The following is a 20,273-nucleotide window of genomic DNA, read 5'->3' on the forward strand; positions in this document are numbered from 1 at the left end:
TCTGACCCTCCAGCTCTGCAGTAGCAGGGAATCCCAGGAGGTCACACATGACCCCCCGAGGCTCCCGTAGTGAAAGTCCATGTCACTTTCACTTTCCCCATACAGTGCTCATTGAGCACTGTATATCGGGGAAGCAGAAGGCAGGAAGGGTTAAAAGCCCCTCCTGCCTTCTGCTCCGGGTTATCAGCTGTCACTAACAGCTGATAACCCGTTCCTGCCTCTGACTAATTGCAGAGCAGGGGACTTAAAGCACCGCGGTAATTTTACTATCGGCGGTGCTCTAAGCCCAGGACCAGCCGCCGTAAATTTACAGTGGCTGGTCCTAAATAGGTTAAAATAAATAACCAAGTTCACCATTTTTTTTTTTTATTTCTTTAATTGCCCCTCTACAAACAAAAAAATAAAATATTATATGTACCCAGAATTAGTTCTTCTAAAAACTGTATCATACAGCTACATTGACAAAAAATAAAGTTATGACCACTGGAACACAAAAGGGTAAATGATTTACCTTTTCTTTAGGCTAAATTTATGTGTGGTTAAAAGTGGTTAAAAATGCATATCTTCAAAATCTACAATAAAAAGTGACTTTTTTTTTTTTTTTTTTTAGAGTTTTTCCAAATTTAATGTGACTGTTAGAAGGGTTAAAGTATATCCTAATTGAATGGTATTGTTACACATAAAATTGGATAACTTTCATGAACAATAAGTCCCAACAGATCTCAGGAGTGACTGAATTGGTCACAAATGTGTTCAAAAAGATGTAAATTATTTAGCTATTTGCAACTAAGTTCAGGGCCCACATGATGTCACATATTTCACTCCAATTACTGCAGTAATTTTAATCTATAGGTGACTTTATAAAATGAGAATACTAATCTGCTGATGGATACTTTTTCAGTTGCCACATGTGGTGGGGGATCTGTCTGTGTCATTGATTGTGAGACTGGAAAAGTTCTGAAGAAGTATAAAGTCCCTGAAGAGGTAGGTGGGATCCTTATGTTCTCATTGTAATAAATATGCCTTTCCTTTACTACAGAGATGAGAAAATTGCATACAGTGGGGATGTTTTTTAGACATTTTCATTGCCCTTTGCCCAATATTTGTGAGGTTGTAGTTTTCTGATCTAGGTGTGAATTCTCAGCAGTTGTCATAGTATTGGGAAGTCCATAGATGTACATTTTTAAGTACCGCAGGGTACATTAGATATACCTGTTTTTCGTTTTAAGATATTAATTTGTTCAGATATCGATATCTTAACATACTTTGTAATATAATTTAGGAGTTCTTCACACTCGCATGGACAACTCTAACAATGGCCAGCAAAGAGGGACAGAAAAGAAAAATCAATGTATTAGCAGCTGGTGGAAGATTCGGCATTGTGAGATTAATACACCCTAAAGTCGGTTTATGCTATGGTGAGATAAAAGCACATCGAAAGGCCATCTCCATTATGTGTTTCAGTCCAACACAGGACACCTTCCTCTTCAGTAAGTATTAAAACACTGCATACAAGCCAAATTCTAGTTGACAGTTAAAAAAATATTTAAGTCCCTTCCCTATGGATGTTGATTACCTTTTTTATTTAAAGAGTACCTGCACTTTCAGAAAACTTTTGATATGTCAAGTATTGACCAGTGGAAGTCCTGCTGCTGAGGCGCCTGCTGATCACTAGAATGAGGGGGCTGCAGTGCTCACCCAAGTGCTGTGCCTCCCAGCAGTTGATCTGTTCTCTTCATTCAGCTCCTTTGTTCTGCCGCAGGCTTTATGCTGAATACAAAGTAATCAGCGTTCCCGTGGAGAATACAGCACCATTGACAGCAAACTCAGTATGGGTTCTGTGTTATCTTCTCTTCGGCTAAACGATTGATTTTATGCTCACCTAAAAATCATTGTCAGCCGAAGAGTCAAAGATGTGCGCATTTACACACAACGATTATTGCTCAAACGATGACTTTTGAGCGAAAATCGTTGCATGTAAATGGGCCTTAAGGCATTGCAATATTAGAGCAAAAGAATAAGCTTATTGGGGAAAACTACAATTCAAAGCAGTTTCTAGTACCCTGTTGGGCCTCCTCTAGCCTGGATACATAAAGAGATATGATTGGGTATGGAGGCAAACAGGTTCTGTATGGTATCCTACTGCACATTTGCACACAGATATTGCAAATGGACCTCTAGATCTCGTACCACTACTAGGGGTGACCGACTGTCGTATGGTATGGCGCCCCCAGATCATCACACCAGCAGTAGGGTCAGTGTGCCGCTCCACAGCAAAGGCAGGATTGAGGTGATCACCGTAAGCTTTCCGTACTTGAACATGACCGTTCTCTACTTCCAAACAGAACCTGGATTTGTTACTAAAGACACAAGTCCAGCTTTCTCGTTCACAACACCACTGTAAATGAAGGCAACAATGTTGGCATATTAATGGCAAGAAACCTAATGGGTGCTGTGACCCCAAATTTCCTTCTGCATTGAATTGGTTTGGGCAAAGATAGGCTACAATGAAGTTGCCACCTGTGTCTGGGTGGTAGACAACTAAGCTGTTTGATCTGCTTGTGTTTGTCCGCTGATCAAATAGTCCTCTCTACTGGTGATCGGTCTGGACCGTTCAGAGTCTGGTCGCTGTGTGTGTCCCCTCACTGGTCCCAACACCTCCTAACGGCTTGGTCAGAACAGCCTAGTTGGTGGACAGTTCATGGAAACAACCGTTCTGCTTCTCTCATTCCGATGATACGCCCCTGCCAGAGTCTGTTAAGTGGGCAAAATGTCTTTGAGTTCATCATAGAGGCTAGCAGTCAACAATATCTAAGCAAGAGATACACTGCACAGAAGTAGCCTCTGAGAGCCTTTTTATAGGGCAACCGGCTGAAGTACTTTTACGTCCTCTGGTGGCAAGACCCAGTGCAGTACACATATCTTCCCGAGACATAACTGCATGCCAGGTTCTGCAGCAATCCAACATATCTATATGGGTGCTTTTTTTTTTGTCAGCGAGTGTATATGGTTGGGATGGGAAACTGTATGAGAGTAGAATAAATGTACAAGATATAACATGTATACTACCCTCTTTTATTTGTCTCAACTTGTTTTATATTATCGTGTTTCCCCGAAAATAAGACAGTGTCTTATATTAATTTCTGTTCAAAAAGGTTTAACTTTTTTACATGTATAGCTGCCTGGACACTATTTAAATTGACTTTTTTAATTAAATGTTAGCAGGGCTTAATTTTAGAGTAGGGCTTATATTGCAAGCATCCTCAAAAAGCTTGAAAAATCATTTTGCCTCCTCAAAAATTCTGGAAAATCATGCTATGTCTTATTTTCAGGGAAACGGGGTAAAAAGATATTTTCTTTTAATACTTGTGTTCTGCCAGGTGCTTATGGTGATGTACTGGATAGCTGTTTTTTCAATTCCTATTATATAAATATTGAAGTATTCCTGTTATTGAATATGCATATAGTGATTTTTTCTTTTTCTTTTATTAGCTGGATCTTATGACAAGAGGATTATCTTATGGGATATAGGCGTTCCTGACCATGAATACAACTTCAGAGCCAGGTATAGTATACAAGTATTATGGCTATTCCCTTGTAAGTAAAACTACACTTGATCCCTATGTAATATTTTTCAATAGGCCCCCTGCACACTGGAGGAAATTCTGCAGCAGGATTTCCCACAGAATTTCCGCCGATGCCCGCATGCATAGGATTGCATTGCAAAGCGCAATCCTATGCACACAGCCGCAAATTGGCTGCGAGAAAACACAGGCAGAAAACAAATCGCGGCATGTTCTATTTCAGTGCGAGTCTCGCAGAGGCCCGCACAGAAACATCACTAGTGACGGGCTGGCTCCACGCATGCGCCGGCTGGGCCGCCTCCAGCACATCACAGAGCCGGAGCCACTGGAGCAGGTGAGAGTCGCACTGGTCCCTGCAGGGGCACGGGTCGGATCCTGTTGCGAGATTTCTCGCAGGGGATCCGACCCGTCCGTCTGCAGGCAGCCTTAGTCATAGATAAACAACAGCATCAATGGTAGATAAAAATATCCACAAACCTTTATTGTTACAGGACTATGTTTGGGGTCCGACATAAAAACGCCCGGCGCTATATTGGCTTGGCCGGGCGTTTTTACATCTCACAAATACGCCCAATGGAATCCAATGCATCAGATCACAGCGCATATCGGCCGGCCGATATGCGCTCGTGGGAAAGCGCCCTTACAGCTACCCAATGCTGTGGTTTTTCTATGGAGTGTGACTACATGCCCTATTATAATGTAGCATGCAACATAGATATAGGATGAGGAGTTGGTGTCCTCACCAATCCTATAGTTCCAGCCTAATGTCCTCTTAATTTGTTTTAAAGTTTCATTCTGTTACCTTCTTTTTCATTGGCAGCCAGTTGCTCACCTTGGATACTACGTCTACTCCCCTGCGTGTGTGTCCTGTTCCTGCCAGCCCAGATCAATATCTCTTGGCCGCTTGTGAAGATGGCTGCTTTGTTTGGGACATAGCGCTAAAAAAGCAACAGGGAAGACGGTAATAATTGTACTTTGCTCCTTACATTTTCACAAGTATTGTCCAGTATTAGAAATAAATCCATCATCTGAGTGCCTAGTTTAAAGCGCTGTTCACATCAGTGTTGTGGTGTCTGTTTAGGACGGGCCATAATACTATGCTGCATCTGTCGCACGAATGATGCTGGCAGCACCTGATGGACTCCATTGATATATAATGGGTCGGTCAGGTTATACAAAGGCGTCCGTCATCTGCGATGGAGACTCGTAATAAGCTTGTTATAAATAAGACTGCACAGTGAGGAGTAGGTCAAATGGCTTTGTTTGTCCATGTTTAGGCTGTTTTACCGGTAGTTCCTCAAAAGTAGAGCCTAGAACAAGGAATACCAAGAACTATAATAATTACACTGTATATCCTTAATTAAATTGGTGCTTTTCTATAACAGTTCAGTTAACTTTGATTTTTGCCATTTCTTTTAAATCAGCTCCTACGAAGTAGAGTTTAATTTCCCAATTTACAATAAAGAATCCAAGGATACAGATTACCACATTGTTGATAGCCTGGCATTTCTGAGCGATGATCTTGTAGGTAAGTAGCATGCAGGTTTTTTGTATATATCGAAATGTTGAATGTATTTGTGCTTGACAAGATGGGTTAATGGGGTTTTCCATGATTTTGATACTGTTGGCCTAGCTTTAGCATATGCTGTCAATATCAGACTCTGTTGAGGTTTGACTCTTGGCGCTTCCATCGATCAGCAGTGATGCTCTCTGTAGTTTTGTTCAGGCTGTGTCTGGTATTGCTGCTAAGTCCTGTTCACTTGAATAGAACGGAGTAGCAGCTATAACAATATACACAAAGCTGTGCCTGGTGAACAATGAGGGGACGCCGCATTCACTAAACTGCCAAAGCCCCTTCAATAAGCTCATCAGTGGGAGTGCCAGGACTCACACCTGCAACAGTCTGATATTGATGGCTTGTCCTATGGGTTGGGTTAAAGGGATTTTTGCAGGACTTTGATGTTGATGGCCTATCTGCATATATCTGTTACGTTCGTGTGGGCAACTAAGCACCGGGCCCACACGAACGTGTCCGGAAAGGATGGGTTTAAGGAAACACAGGGAGAACTTCCACAGATATACACCTCTCCCTATCTACTACAAGGTTTGGCGACACAGACCTACCTGAGCGGGGACATCGCCCCAATAAAGGGCGGCCCAGCGGTCTTCGGATCTGGGCCCTTGCTGCTCCTAGGAACACGCACCCAGGATAGGACACACAAACATGTCACCACGACTGGAACAACTGGACAGAGTAAGCTGACACACAGAGCCGGAATCGCACCATACAGCAGCCAAAATGCAACCACTAGTAGCAGGTGATAAGATTTAAATACCAGGTATTAGTTGACATTTTGATCAAAATATGGAAGCTAGCGGGCCACATCATGGCTCCTGGCTATACTGCTAGTCTTTACACTAACCAGGAGTCCAGCGACACCGGACACAGTTCACCCCGCAAGCTGCAACAACACAGACAACAGGACACAAGTCACACCTCAAGCTAAGGTAACATGACTGCTGACCCTGAACACCAGACAAACACTGACAGGAGCTGGGTTTATATGTGCTGCAGACTAAAGGAGATTGGCTGCTGGAGAATACCACACCCAGGCAGCTCCATTAATCCCAACCTGAGAAGGTGTGCTCCTGGAACCAAGTAGTACAACAGATCTCGGCAGCACAACCTGACAGTATCATACTTTTTGGGACAGCTGTACATGTGGTCTTTTTTGCACACATTCTGAGAATTCTGTTCATTAAGAAAATTAGCAAAATGCACTGAAAATACCAATTATTGTATTTTTGCATTGAGAAGGTGTCTCTTCAGACTCAAGAAATTGATCTGCAGCCATTTTCACTTCCATAAACATTACTAAAAGTCCTTAAAGGGTTTTTCCCACAACTTAGTTTCCTCACAACCACTCTGTCCATGCTGGTTGCTGTTGAGCAGGACATGTGACTGCTGTGGCCAATCACTGCCTATAGAACGTCAGCACTGGGGCCATTGATTGGCTGGAGCAGTCTCATGTCCTGGTCAGCAACAGTGAGGAAGAACAGAGTGGTTGTGGGGCAATTAGAAGTCGTGGCAAACCCCCCCCCTACCTTGGTTATGTTGTCATATATCCATGGCTGTCCTGATATGGAGTGCATTCGAGAAGAAGCTGCTGTGTTGGCAGCCCAGTGTAACTATAAAATTAGATATTTGCTTTTGAGACTGAGCATAAAGGCTTATTCAGACGACCGTATATCGGCTGGGTATTCACGCCGGCCGATAGACGGCGTCTCTCTCTGCAGGGAGAGGAGGCTGGAAAAGCCGGGAGCAGTGCACTGAGCTCCCGCCCCCTCTCCTCCCCTTTGCACTATTTGCAATGATAGGAGGTGGGATGGGGGCGGGGCTAAGTTCCAGAAGTTAGCTCCGCCTCGCCTTCCCTCATTGCAAATAATGCAGAGGGGCGGAGAGGGGGTGGGAGCTCAGAGCACTGCTCCCGTCTCTTCCAGCCTCCTCCTCCTGCAGAGAGGGACGCCGTATATCGGCCGGCGTGAATACGCAGCCAATATACGGTCGTCTGCATAAGCCCTAAAGTTGTAAGTAAGTTTCAAAAGACAAAGCAAATATTAATATTGGGCTGCTGTAACCCGTTCGGTAATGGTCCTCAACACCAAACGAGAACTTCACAAATCTTGTTTGCCTGAGCGACTGAGGCAGCGTGTTTAGACGGGCAAGTCATCGTTGGGAATCGTTCATTTCTCATCCTATGTGAACATTGAGCTGGGAGTGTTTAAACACAATGAGCCAATGATTATTTTTATGCCGGCTGAAACTGAATGAGAAGCGCACAATTCTCGTTAGTCGTTGGCTCGCATTTAAACTGAACTGTTATCTTTCACTTTCGTTTGAACGATTTTTAGAATGATGATCGTTCCATCAAAACGCACCTTAAGATTTGTTATTAATGACTGAAAGTGGGAAGTACATAGTTAAAATGATTACATTTTAATTGGTCTCCTATTTAGATTGAGAATGCAAGCATATTAGGTATTCGACACGATACAAACTTTATAGCTGAAAAGAACACACAAGCTGAAGTCTACAGCTTTATAGACAAGCTGCTAATATCACCACCTTGTTTGTACAGTAATATTTCTAGAGGTTGGCCTCCTGCACACGGGCGGAAATTCTGCGCTGGGATTTCCCACAGAATTTCCACCCGTGCCCACTGCCATAGGATTTCATTGGATAATGCAATCCTATGCAGATTTGACCGCGTGAAAACTTGCACAGTAAACAAATCGCAGCATGTCCTATTTCCGCACAGAATCGTGATTGCAGACGCGCCGGCTCTGTGTATGTGCCGGCTGGGCTGCAGCCGGCACAGAGCAGCGCGGGGGAGATGCCGGGAGGAGGTGAGCCGCGGTGGTCACTGCAGGGGCATGGGTAGCATCCCGCAGCAAGAATTCTCGCTGCGGTATCCGACCCAGCCGCCTGCAGGAGGCCGTTCTGTGAAATTTCCAATAAGTTAGTAAATATGGGATTACACATTTTTCTGGGTTTCTTGTCAGTAATGCCATTAAAAACCATTATTGTCTGCCTCCCATCTGCTTGCTAGGACTTTTTACAGAGAGCTTCGTTATTTTTTTAACTGTTATATACAGGATTATTCAAAAAGAATGGCGCAAAATAAAGCAGATTTATTTATTCATGACTTGACATACAACAGCCAGAATAACATGGAAAGCTAGAAGAACTCTTCAGGATTTTAATGCACCTTACACATGTTCGATGTGGGTGCGCCGTTGGTGACACGGCAGATGTTGAGGCGGTAGTCCAGTAGCGCTGACACATATCCTGGCATGACCTCTTCTTGATTCCACTGCAGTGCAGATGCCTTGTTATAAGTCCCCTAGTGACAGCAATGGTGCCCACTTCAAATATCTATGATATTAACATCGGGCAGGAGGCTCATGTATAACTACACTTGTATGTGGGGATTTAGTGTACAAAAAAAATCAGTTTTTAACATGCTAGCTGCAGATGTGTTTGTGCATGTAGCAGTGCTGTAAGAGCTGTGTGTGCTTGCAGCAGAGCTGTGTGTGTGTCTACAATGGATGTAGCAAAGCTGTGTGTGATTGTTGCAGAGCGGTGTGTGTGCAGCATTGCTGTATATGTATACAATGTGAACTTATGTGCTTCGCTATTGTTAGAATGGACACACTAGGTTTAATAGGAGCTGACTGTTCAATATAAAAACCCCTTTTCTTAACTAAAACCCCAAAGTTACTGAAGATAGCCCATGCACTTTGTTATTTCCCCCCCCCCCCCCTCAGAGACATTTAAATTAGTACAAAACATTTTTCCTGTTTTCTGTTGTCTCAATCTGGGGTGCATCCTTTAGTCTGAAAAATCCGGTACATAGTGGGAGATCTGGACAACTTTGCCCACGGTTTTTGTTTGGAATAGGTGCTCTTAACCCTTTGCAATCCAATTTTGGATTCAGGGTTTCCTAGGGGAATTTCTCTTTCTGCCATTATACAGTGGCGCCATCTGCTGGCTAGAGCAAGTACTGCGGTATGGGACATGCTGGAGAGGCCTCCGACAACAGAGCAGACAGTAATCTACAATAAGAGTACACTGCTGGACGTCTTCCGACATCGAAGCTGTACAGCCTTCAATCAGAATGTCTTTAGACGTCAGACAGTGGATTGGAAAGGGTTAATCCCCTGGAACGAGATGTGATGCTATTGCAGGCGCTGCAATGCAGGCATGTGTAAAACTGTCAGTGTGGGCTAAATTATAGTGCTGCGGACTGGATCCAATCATGCAAAGAAGTTACCATTCAGAGATAAACATTTTATCATAAAGCTATATATATATACCCTTTCAAATGCCTACCCTTCACAGGGCTATTCATATCTTGCAGATTTATGTCATAGTCACACGATAATTTAACTCTTTGTGAGTTACGGAAGGCATGGATCACCGAACTGGGTGATTTACGTATATTTGACAGATTTCCCCAATATAAAAACTATAGGTGTGACCAGTTACTGATTGGGGGAGTGTTGTGCGGTAATAACGTTTTGCTTTCGTTGTTCGCAGTTTCTAAGAGTGCAATGCAAGGATCCATATACATATGGAGCTGGAAGAAGTCTTATGAAAAACAAAAGTCTAAAAGCAACAGAAAAGCAGAAGCCCATGTCCTGGCAGAACTGCAATGGTCAGACACGGATCTACCATACCTCGCCCTAACAACATCTGCAGGTGAAGAGCACATTTACCGCGTGCGAATATACATCCGCCAAATAATGCTACTAGTACAATAAAACAATTACAGCCGCTACACCCAGCAGTGAGGCAGTCAGCGGACATAGACATGTTCTGCTTGCATACAGTTGTTTGGCTTGCGTTAATTACAACTCATTTACATGCTGACATATGATATATCTTCTTATTTTGTTACCTACATATATAAAACACAATAGAAAGTGCTATTTTGGAATTAAATGAGTGACTCGCTAGTTTGAGGATACCCATATCAGGTATTCATGTACCATGTTCTAACGTACCTATTGGCAGTGAAATGATGAGGTAAGATACTGTGGATAGGGGTCGTAACAGCAATTTCAGAGGGCTCTGTATGATACAACAAGCTTATAGGCAGAAGGGAAATGGAATTAGTAATTAAAGGGGTTGTCCCGCGGCAGCAAGTGGGTCTATACACTTCTGTATGGCCATAATAATGCACTTTGTAATGTACATTGTGCATTAATTATGAGCCATACAGAAGTTATAAAAAGTTATTCACTTACCTGCTCCGCTGCTGGCGTCCTCGTCTCCATGGTTGCCGTCTAATTTTCGCCATCTAAAATGGCCTAATGGCCAAATTAGACGCGCTTGCGCAGTCCAGGTCTTCTCCTGTTCTCTATGGGGCTCCGTGTAGCTCCGCCCCGTCACGTGCCGATTCCAGCCAATCAGGAGGCTGGAATCGGCAATGGACCGCACAGAAGAGCTGCGGTCCACGGAGGTAGAGGATCCCTGCGGCCATCTTCAGTATAGAAGTCACCGGAGCGCGGGGATTCAGGTAAGCGCTGTGCTGTTCTTTTTTTCAGTCCCTGCATCGGGGTTGTCTCGTGCCGAACGGGGGGGGGGGGGGGTTGAAAAAAACAAAAACCCGTTTCGGCGCGGGACAACCCCTTTAAGCTTTGTTCATCTTGCAAAAACAACTTCTTTATTTAAAAAAAACACCACCCTCAGGTTGTGTGTGGTACTGCCGCACAGCCCCATTCTCGCCATTGTCACATGGACAGGAAAAGCACTGTTTTTGGAAGAAAGCAGCTATGTTTTTTTTCAATCCTGCACAGAACCTTTAACCCCTACATGACTGGGCATGTTTTGGGCCTTCCTGCCCACCACAAAAACAGGATTTTTGGTATAACTTACAGTCACGTTCATTAACCCATTCCCGCTGCAGGGCGTAAGTTTACGTCCTGGCAGCAGGGTACTTCCCCCATCAGGACGTAAACTTACGTCCTGGGGATAGCGCGGGATCACATATGATCCTGCGCTATCCCGCAGCGGGATCCCTGCGCCCCCCGCTGTTAACCCCTTCCCTGCCGCGATCTAAGTAGATCGCGGCAGGGAAACAGTTCACAGAGGGAGCGGACTCCCTTTGTGTCTCCGGCCGGCTCTCGCGATAACATCGCGAGAGCCCGGCCTGTCACCATGGTAACAGGACGCCAGACACTGGCGTCCTGTGTTACCAGTGCCTGAGATCGCTGTATAAGCGATAAGGCATGGCAGAGCAGTAGCGATCATCAGGGCAGCGGTTAAAGTCCCCCAGTGGGACACAAATGTTGTAAAAAAAACAAAGATTAAAAAAATGAATTTTTAAAAAAAATGTAAAAAAAAGAGTTAAAAAAACATTTTTTTATGCTTTTTCTCAGATTAGCATAAAAAAAAAATAAAGCCCCACATATTTGGTATTGTCGCGTCCGTAACGACGCGTACAATAAGCTGCACATGCTTTTGACTGTGCACGGAATAAAACGCAAAAAAAAAACGCTAAAAAACTGAGGCAAAATGCAAATCTTTAGCATTTTGCCTCACTAAAAACGCAATAAAAGTGATCAAGAAAGCCGTATTTACCCCAAAATGGTATCACGTCTCGCAAAAATAAGCCCTCACAGAGCTCTGTACATCAAAAAATAAAAAAGTTACAGGACTTTGAGTGCAGCGATTTAGAAAAGAAAAAAGATTTCCCAAAAAAAAGGGTTTTTATTGCAGAAAAGTGGGAAAACCTAAAAAAAATGTAAGAATTTTGGTATCGTTGTAACCGTACCGGTCCGCAGAAAAAATGGAATGTCTCATTTATGCTGCATGATTAACGCTGTAAAAAAAAAATTTGAAAAAAATCGATGGCAGAATTGATGCGTTTTCTCTCTCTGCTATCATAAAAAAAAAAAAAAAAAAAGTTTTACAATATAGTCTATGTACTCAAAAGTGGCACCGATAAAAACTACAATTCGCCACGCAAAAAACAAGCCCTTATACGGCCGCGTCGACGGAAAAATAAAAAAGTTATGGCTTTTGATAAACGGAGAAGAAAATCCGCCAAAAATTGTTGCGTCCTTAAGCCCAAAATAGGCCGTGTCATGAAGGGGTTAAGAATGGAATGGGTTGAACTCTCAGCCTATGATCCAGGTGCCATTAGCAGGGACTGAACCAATCGGGTCCTAATGTCAGTATTGGATCAACTGTTAGTTACAGCCATAGGAGGAACTTCCGTGAAGTTAGAAGCCAGCTATGTCTGGCGGAAAAAAGCAAGCTGATAGCTGCTGTATATTTACATGAGGCTGTCAAGAAGGAGCTAATTAGTCTCAAACTGCAAGTGCAGACATGGACAAGACACACTGTAAACCATTAAGAATAACGGCACAAATTGTTTTACATTAGCAGCTTGAGGGCTAATGCCCACGGCCGGATTTCTGCCGCGTGAAATGCGGTGGAAATGTGCAGCGTTTCACCACAGCTATTAGGTTCTATTGAACCTAATAGCTCAATGTACATGCTGCGGAATTCCGCTTTAGCACAGTGGAAGTATAGCGTGAATACGAGCCCCACCCACTTTGTCATATAATGCCGCCGGCTCGTCATGCGCTGCACTGCACATGCACGCCAGGGCGTCATGCGGGAGCTACACATCGGATCCGGGGGTGAGTATGGGGTCTTTGGGGGGGCGCCTTGACATACTCCGCTGCAGTATTCCGCTTGTGGAGCCCGTCACGGCCTTGGGCATGAGCCCTAAAAGTGCAGTTGCTTCATGATTGCTGATGGTCTGACCTCCAATTTAGCACTAGCACCAGGATTAGGGAAGGTCCCAGACGATGGACCCCTACTAACTTGCAGTTAGCTATATGCTGTGCTCATCCATGTAGTTATTAATAGAAATGTTTTTGAAATGTAAAATGTTCATCCATTATATACCCAAATGAAACGTATTGCTGCTGGAGGCCATTAATTAAAAAGTAACGTGCTTATCATATATTCTGCTCATTTACAGATGGATACTATGTTTTGTGTGGCGATGATGCTGGAAAGGTATGGATATATGACCTTGAGTCTTGCAAAGCTGAATTACAGAAAGGAGTGCCATGCAAGGCTTTGATGGCACCTACAAAGGTAAGCTGAAGTGCATGGTTTTCTTATCTTTGGTTTTATGTTGACATTTATGTTACTGTTAGAGATGAGCGAGCATACTCGCTAAGGACAATTGTTTGAGCAAGCATTGTCCTTAGCGAGTACCTGCGTGCTCGGAAGAAAAGGTTTGGGTGCCGGTGCGGGTGAGCGGTGAGTTGCGGGAGTGAGCAGGGGGGAGAGAGGGAGAGATCTCCCCTCCGTTCCCCCCTGCTCTTCCCCGCTGGCGCCCGAACCTTTTCTTCCTAGCGGGCAGGTACTCGCTAAAGACAATGCTCGCTCAAGCAATTGTCCTTAGCGAGTATGCTCGCTCATCTCTAGTTACTGTATATATGAGACATACAATGTGTTCTGTATTCATTACTACCCGTGTTTCCCCAAAAATAAGACAGTGTCTTATATTAAAGGGGTTGTCTCGCGCCGAAACAGTTTTGTTTGTTTTTTGTTCCATAGGCCCCCCATTCGGCGCAGGACAACGCCAAGGGATGTGTTAAAAAAAAACAAAAACATATTACTTACCCAAATCCCCGCTCTGCGACGTCTTCCTTCTTCCTTCTTCTTCCTTCACCAAGATGGCCGCCGGGATCTTCACCCACGATGCACCGCGGGTCTTTTCCCATGGTGCACCGTGGGCTCTGTGCGGTCCATTGCCGATTCCAGCCTCCTGATTGGCTGGAATCGGCACACGTGACGGGGCGGAGCTACGCGATGATGCGCAGAAGGGGGCGGAGCCATAACGCCGCTCGTGCCGGACCGAGCAGGAGGGAAGAAGACCGCACAGCGCAAGCGCGTCTAAAAAAGCAAGAAGACAGCTAAATTAGACGGAGCCATGGAGACGGAGACGCTAGCAACGGAGCAGGTAAGTGAATAACTTCTGTATGGCTCATATTTAATGCACGATGTATATTACAAAGTGCATTAATATGGCCATACAGAAGTGTATAGACCCACTTGCTGCCGCGGGACAACCCCTTTAATTTTTGTTCAAAAAGGTTTAACTTTTTTACATGTATAGCTGCCTGGACACTATTTAAATTGATTTTTTTAATTGACTGTTAGCAGGGCTTAAAGGAGATGTCCCGAGGCAGCAAGTGGGGTTATACACTTCTGTATGGCCATAATAATGCACTTTGTAATATACATTGTGCATTAATTATGAGCCATACAGAAGTTATAAAAAGTTTTTTACTTACCTGCTCCGTTGCTAGCGTCCTGGTCTCCATGGTGCCGACTAATTTTTGGCCTCCGATGGCCAAATTAGCCGCGCTTGCGCAGTCCGGGTCTTCTGCTGTTCTCTATGGGGCTCCGTGTAGCTCCGTGTAGCTCCGCCCCGTCACGTGCCGATTCCAGCCAATCAGGAGGCTGGAATCGGCAGTGGACCGCACAGAAGAGCTGCGGTCCACGAAGATAGAGGATCCCGGCGGCCATCTTCAGCGGTAAGTATTGAAGTCACCGGACCGCCGGGATTCAGGTAAGCGCTGTGCGGGTGGTTTTTTTAACCCCTGCATCGGGGTTGTCTCGCGCCGAACGGGGGGGGGGTTTAAAAAAAAAAAAAACCCGTTTCGGCGCGGGACATCTCCTTTAATCTTGGAGTAGGGCTTATATTTCCAGCATCCTCAAAAAGCCTGAAAAATCATTTTGCATCCTCAAAAATTCTGGAAAATCATGCTATGTCTTGTTTTCAGGGTATGTCTTATTTTCAGGGAAACAGGGTAGCTAAGTAAGTGTTGTGAGAGCAAGCAAGTCTACTTTTTAACACAAGAAAAAGATATTGCATTAAAGAAATCACTTAATCAAATCTGAGATCACCCTACTAATAGTAAGAGATAAAAGTCAACAGATCTAAAGAACATAGGATGTAGAAGCGGAATGTCCAGAATTGTAGATAAAAAGAAGTAAAAAGAAAGGGGGTGCTATATAGTGTGCAGTTTACTGTTGTATCCTAAGTCTGTGGCTCATTACTTGCTTTACTATTAGAGCAGTTAAAGTTATCCACACAGGCACACAGCTCAATCACAGAGCCAGAGTCTAGCACACATTAGGTCCATATATGTTTTCCTTCTTTTCTCCTGACTGACTGCTAGAGCAAGAAGTAGGCATTAAAAGCTATGGAAAACTTTGTGCCTGAAAAATCAATACACACATATCCTACTAAGTCCCTGTAGAAAAAAAGAATGCACTTATCTTTTTGCATTGAATTTTCCTACTCATGCATTTAGAAAGCCTCATACTTGGTTTCCAGGCTAGTTTCTGACTTGAGTGTTCCCAGCACTGATCAGCTGGTCTTTCTCATAACTGCACACAAGCTCAGATCCCCATCTCTTCTTTTTCATAGCCTGTCTATAGCATAACCACACCCACTCAATACTACACAATGTCTCTGCATCTATCTCATCCTCTCTCTGGAGTAGCTGCTGGTCTGTTCCCCCACTTCCTACTGATAAGAGCCAGAAATTCACTTGGAGTGAATTACAGCCCTTTGTAATAGTAGCTTTCTCTGGTCTCTGTCCTCTTGATCTCCTCCTCCATCCCCAGCACTGTCATATAGCCCTCTGTAATAGCTCAGTGGAAACACAGTGAATGCACATTCACAGCAGGGAAGCAGGCAAGCAGCAGAGCTGTTAGTTTAATCTGACTGGCTCGCACAATTTGCTAATATTTGAGTTCTCCAGTCTGCAGTTCCAAGACACAACATTTCTTCCAGCACTCAAATAAAGTAAAAACAAAATTTTTATTATAGCATCCTTAACCCCTTAAGGACATGGCCTATTTGCGCTTAAGGACGCAGCGATTTTTGGCAGATTTTCATCTCCATTTTTCAAAAGACATAACTCTTTTATTTTTGCGTCGACGCAAAAGGTACTTGTTTTGTTGCGTTGCGAACTGTAGTTTTATTGGTGCTATTTTTGGGTAAATAGACTATATTTTAAAACTTTTATAATTTTTTTTTTTTATGATCGTAGGGAGAGAAAACGCATAAATTCTGCCATAGATTTTTAGGTTATTTTTTTTACAGCGTTAATCATGCAGCATAAATGACGCCATACATTTTTTCTGTAGACGGGTACGATTACAATACCAAAATTCTTATTTTTTTAGGTTTTCCTGCTTTTCTGCAATAAAAACCCTTTTTTTGGAAAAAAAATTCTGAATTGCTGCATTCAAAGTCCTATAACTTTTTTTATTTTTCCATGGACGGAGCTCTGTGAGAGCTTACTTTTTTGCGAGACAAGCTGTAGTTTTTATTGGAATCCATTTTGGAGTACATGCGGCTTGTTTGAGCACTTTTATTGCGTTTTTTTGGGAGGCAAAATGCTAGAAATTAGCATTTTGCCTCGGTTTTTCAGCAGTTTTTTTACGCATTTTGCCATGCAGGATAAAAAGCGTGTGCAACTTATTGTGCATGTCGTTACGGACACGACTATACCAAATATGTGGGATTTAAATTTTTATATGCCAATATTTTAAAAAAGCACAAAATTTTTTTATTTTTCTTCATTTTTCTTTTTTGCACATTATTTTTAACCTTTTTTTTTACCATTTGTGTCCCTGTGGGGGACTTACAGCATAGCACCGATGATCGCTATGATAAGGCATTGCAGGACTTCTCTCCTGCAATGCCTTATCGCTTATTACAGTGAAAATAGGCAGTGGTAATACAGGACACCTGTAGGTGGCAACCAGCCAGGCTCTCTGCGATTACATCGCGAGAGCCCGATAAAGTCTCAGAGGGAGCTCGCTCCCTCTGTGAACCCTTCCCATGCCGCAATCTACATAGATCGTGGCAGGGAAGGGGTTAACCGTAAGGTTCGCTGCTCCTCCTAGAAGCAGACGAAAAGAAAGGGGCGCACTTTACATGTTTTAAGCCTCATAAACTGGGCTCTACCTCCTAATGTCCTATTACTGTAATTTTTTATGCTCATGCTCCACAATTAATTTCATTAGCTTAATAGAACACTCGGACAAAATATCATTCGAAGCCCTGGAAAAAGATTCATTAAACATTTTTTATTATTATTATTGATTGCTGTTTAGTTGTTCACAACCCTAAAGACGAGCTCCCTCCATGTTTTTTGGCTTGCACTGCTTCTTTCAGTTGTGTGATATCCAGTATTGGCCATCGTATCCTTTGGCTGACAGATCTTTTGCCGCTGATCTGTGCAAGTATTATAGATTTTTCTAGCGACTCTGCTCACATTACATGGCCAAAATACGTGAGGCTGAGCCCGGTCATCTTGTCCTACAGTCTTATACGATTTAGGACTTATCTGTTCGTTAGTCTCGCCGTCCTGGGCATACACAGCAGCTTTCGCCAGCACCACAGCTCAAATGCATCAATCCTCCTATCAGCTTTTTTCGCAGTCCAGCTTTCACATCCATACATGACTATGAGGAAAACGGTGGTTTGTATTATTCTGCGTTTAGTTACTCAACCGATATTCTGACTTTTTCCAAATTTGATAAAAAGAAAAAAAAGGTGCAACGGTATGCATGCATTTAAGTGTCATGGATACTATCCCATGCCTCTCTGCTCACTCATCAAGCCACAGTCCAGTGTACATTCGGTCCTAGTGTTTAGTCCTGCCACCTTCGTATTGGCAGAAAGCACAAAGTCTTTCAGTAGGACGAAGCAAAGTGGGGTATGACTAAATAACTTCGGTAACGCCATTGTTATCTTGATACATACTCTCTTTCCGATTGGCACAGGTAGTGTAGCGGTTATTGTCCTGCTAAACCACATGCCACCGTGTAATTGTCTTGGTAGACATTGCGTAATAATAGCAATGTTTATGGGGAATTGTTTTACATTTCTCATTCTATAACATTTTCTGTTGTGACAGGTTATAGACTGGCCATACCCCGTTGCAAGAAAAGAGAAAATGGGTGAATCCACAGTTAATACAGTGAGCGTGGACCCAGCAATGAAGTACTTAGTGGCTTTAACCGACAAAAATGTTATCGCTATTTGGAAGATACTGTGATGGATAAAATCTTTCATTCAATGTTATAAAGTTTCCCTATGGGAAAAGTTGTTTACTGTTTAAATGATTCATTATTTTTATTAATGTTCCTTTTTCTAAAGCTTTTTCATGTTGTAATTTGGAATACCAGCACCAGGACTGTTTTGTATATTTTATATAAGATGTGTTTATATGGGTGTAAAAAGATTTTTTTTATTTAACTATTTTTTTTTATTGAAAATTGTTATATTTTACTACAATTTAAAGTAAAACCGCAGTCAAAATAAAAAAAGAAAATCAGTACATCAGTATAAAGGTATAATAAGTGTTCTTAGCAAATGAAGAATGGTGAACCAAAGATAGCAGACATAAGGCCTCTGTTGGCGACGGCAAATCAAAATAGACTCTCAAAGAGCGTTGAACAAGAGGCTTAGGTCTCCTCAAATAGAGAGGTTACAAAATGCCGGATTTGGAAATAGTGATATTGACTATATGCAGGCAGAGGTAAGACTGATTGAGAGACCCCGGTGAAACAAAAATGACATCATAGGAGAATTTGAGGACATCAAGTTAGGCCTTCTCACACAAATTTTCCAACCATCCCTTAGCAAGGCCATAGGTCCCAGCAGTCCACCACATAGAGTGTTGTATGGGTTGTTCCACAAAAGAGAATTGGGGTGTGCCAGACCTTGCCACAACTTTTCTATTTCCATCTATCTGGTGTGTGCCGGGAGAGACAACCAAGCCAGGACCCCTCCAAGTTGAGAAGCCCAATAATAATATGGTGGTTAGGAACCATCAAGCTTCCATCCTCCTTGCTAGACAACAGAACCGATTTAGCCACCCTATGTTTCCCGAGCCAGCTCAATCTCATAAAGGCTGCCTGTAGGGTCTTAAGATCACAGAGATGAACTGGGATAGGCATAGTCTCAAATAAATAGAAGCTTAGGCATAATGGCCATTTTAGGTGCCGAAATCCATCTAAACAAAGAAACAGGAAGGCATTTCCATTTGTCAAGGAGGCAGTGAATATCATTATATAATGGGGGGGAATTACTATGATTCAAAGAAGAATATGAGGGAGTCCGTTTAATTCCCAAATAGGCTAAAGCGGTACGGAAAATTAGACTAACTGATCTAAGAGGGAACCTGGAAGGTTGAAGGGGAGAGCTTTGGTTTTTGTTGTACTTACCTTGTATCCAGAGAGTCACCCAAACTCCCACAAGGAGGCATATAAATTAGGAAGGGAAGTATGTAAGCAGTAATATGCCATCAGCGAATAGAGAGAACTTAAATTCTTTACCCCTGTACTAAAATTCCTTTAATGTTAATGTTAGAGAGGATGGAAGCTGTCAGGAGAATTAATACAAAGCGTGAAGGGGTGGAAAAGGTGGGAAAAGATTTTTAGAACTTTATCTCAGTTTTGTAGTTTTTAAGTTGAATGGCCCGGCAGGAAAGAAATGAGGCAGGATTGTTGTTCAATTAATTTTGGGGTTATGTTTTCAAGTTTATCACTGCAAAAAAGAAAAAAATGTGTACTGAAAACTACAACAAAAAAATAAAAATGCACATTGTTACCCTCTAGTAGATTTTTTTTTCCGCTTGACCTTGGTCTTTACAATCAGTAAAAGTGTGTATGTCATTGTTTTACTACAAAAGGAAAAATTCTCTGCATCTGGTCTAGTGGAGGTCCTCGACCTTTACTAATTTACCAGTCACATTTAAATACGAGAGGTCATTTTGAATAGTAAGGGGTTGTCTGGTTGTTGGACTTTTTTTTTCAACTACAAATGTGTCAAAATAACAAAACCAGTTTTTCTTACCCATCCTCTTCACTGACAATTCAGTGCTGCAGCCCCACCGGTATTTGTTCAGTAAAGGCTACTGCCTGACCGCTGCAGCCAATCAAAGGCTGCCTGGGCCAGGAGCTGTTCCCTTGGCAGTGTGACTCCCATGATGAGAGTGGGGATTCCAGTAGAACAGCAGGTGGTTTGGGTACAGGCAGCCGTGAGCAATTGATGTTCTTGCATCCAG

At 43.0% G+C, this 20,273-nt stretch overlaps 1 protein-coding gene across 1 annotated transcript in view; it reads left to right on the forward strand.

Annotated features, from left to right (window-relative positions):
- LRWD1 (leucine rich repeats and WD repeat domain containing 1) overlaps positions 1 to 19,816 on the forward strand; it is a 33,674-nt gene extending 13,858 nt beyond the window's left edge. The window contains exons 8-15 of the mRNA XM_066599655.1: positions 902 to 984; positions 1,283 to 1,490; positions 3,493 to 3,565; positions 4,405 to 4,545; positions 5,009 to 5,112; positions 9,685 to 9,846; positions 13,145 to 13,263; positions 18,120 to 19,816. Of these exons, the coding sequence (XP_066455752.1) occupies positions 902 to 984; positions 1,283 to 1,490; positions 3,493 to 3,565; positions 4,405 to 4,545; positions 5,009 to 5,112; positions 9,685 to 9,846; positions 13,145 to 13,263; positions 18,120 to 18,260 (1,031 nt within the window). The 3' untranslated portion in view covers positions 18,261 to 19,816. The remainder of the gene's footprint in view (positions 1 to 901; positions 985 to 1,282; positions 1,491 to 3,492; positions 3,566 to 4,404; positions 4,546 to 5,008; positions 5,113 to 9,684; positions 9,847 to 13,144; positions 13,264 to 18,119) is intronic.
- The last annotated feature ends 457 nt before the right edge of the window (positions 19,817 to 20,273 follow it).

Source organism: Eleutherodactylus coqui, chromosome 4, assembly GCF_035609145.1.
Source record: "Eleutherodactylus coqui strain aEleCoq1 chromosome 4, aEleCoq1.hap1, whole genome shotgun sequence".
Taxonomy (NCBI): domain Eukaryota; kingdom Metazoa; phylum Chordata; class Amphibia; order Anura; family Eleutherodactylidae; genus Eleutherodactylus; species Eleutherodactylus coqui.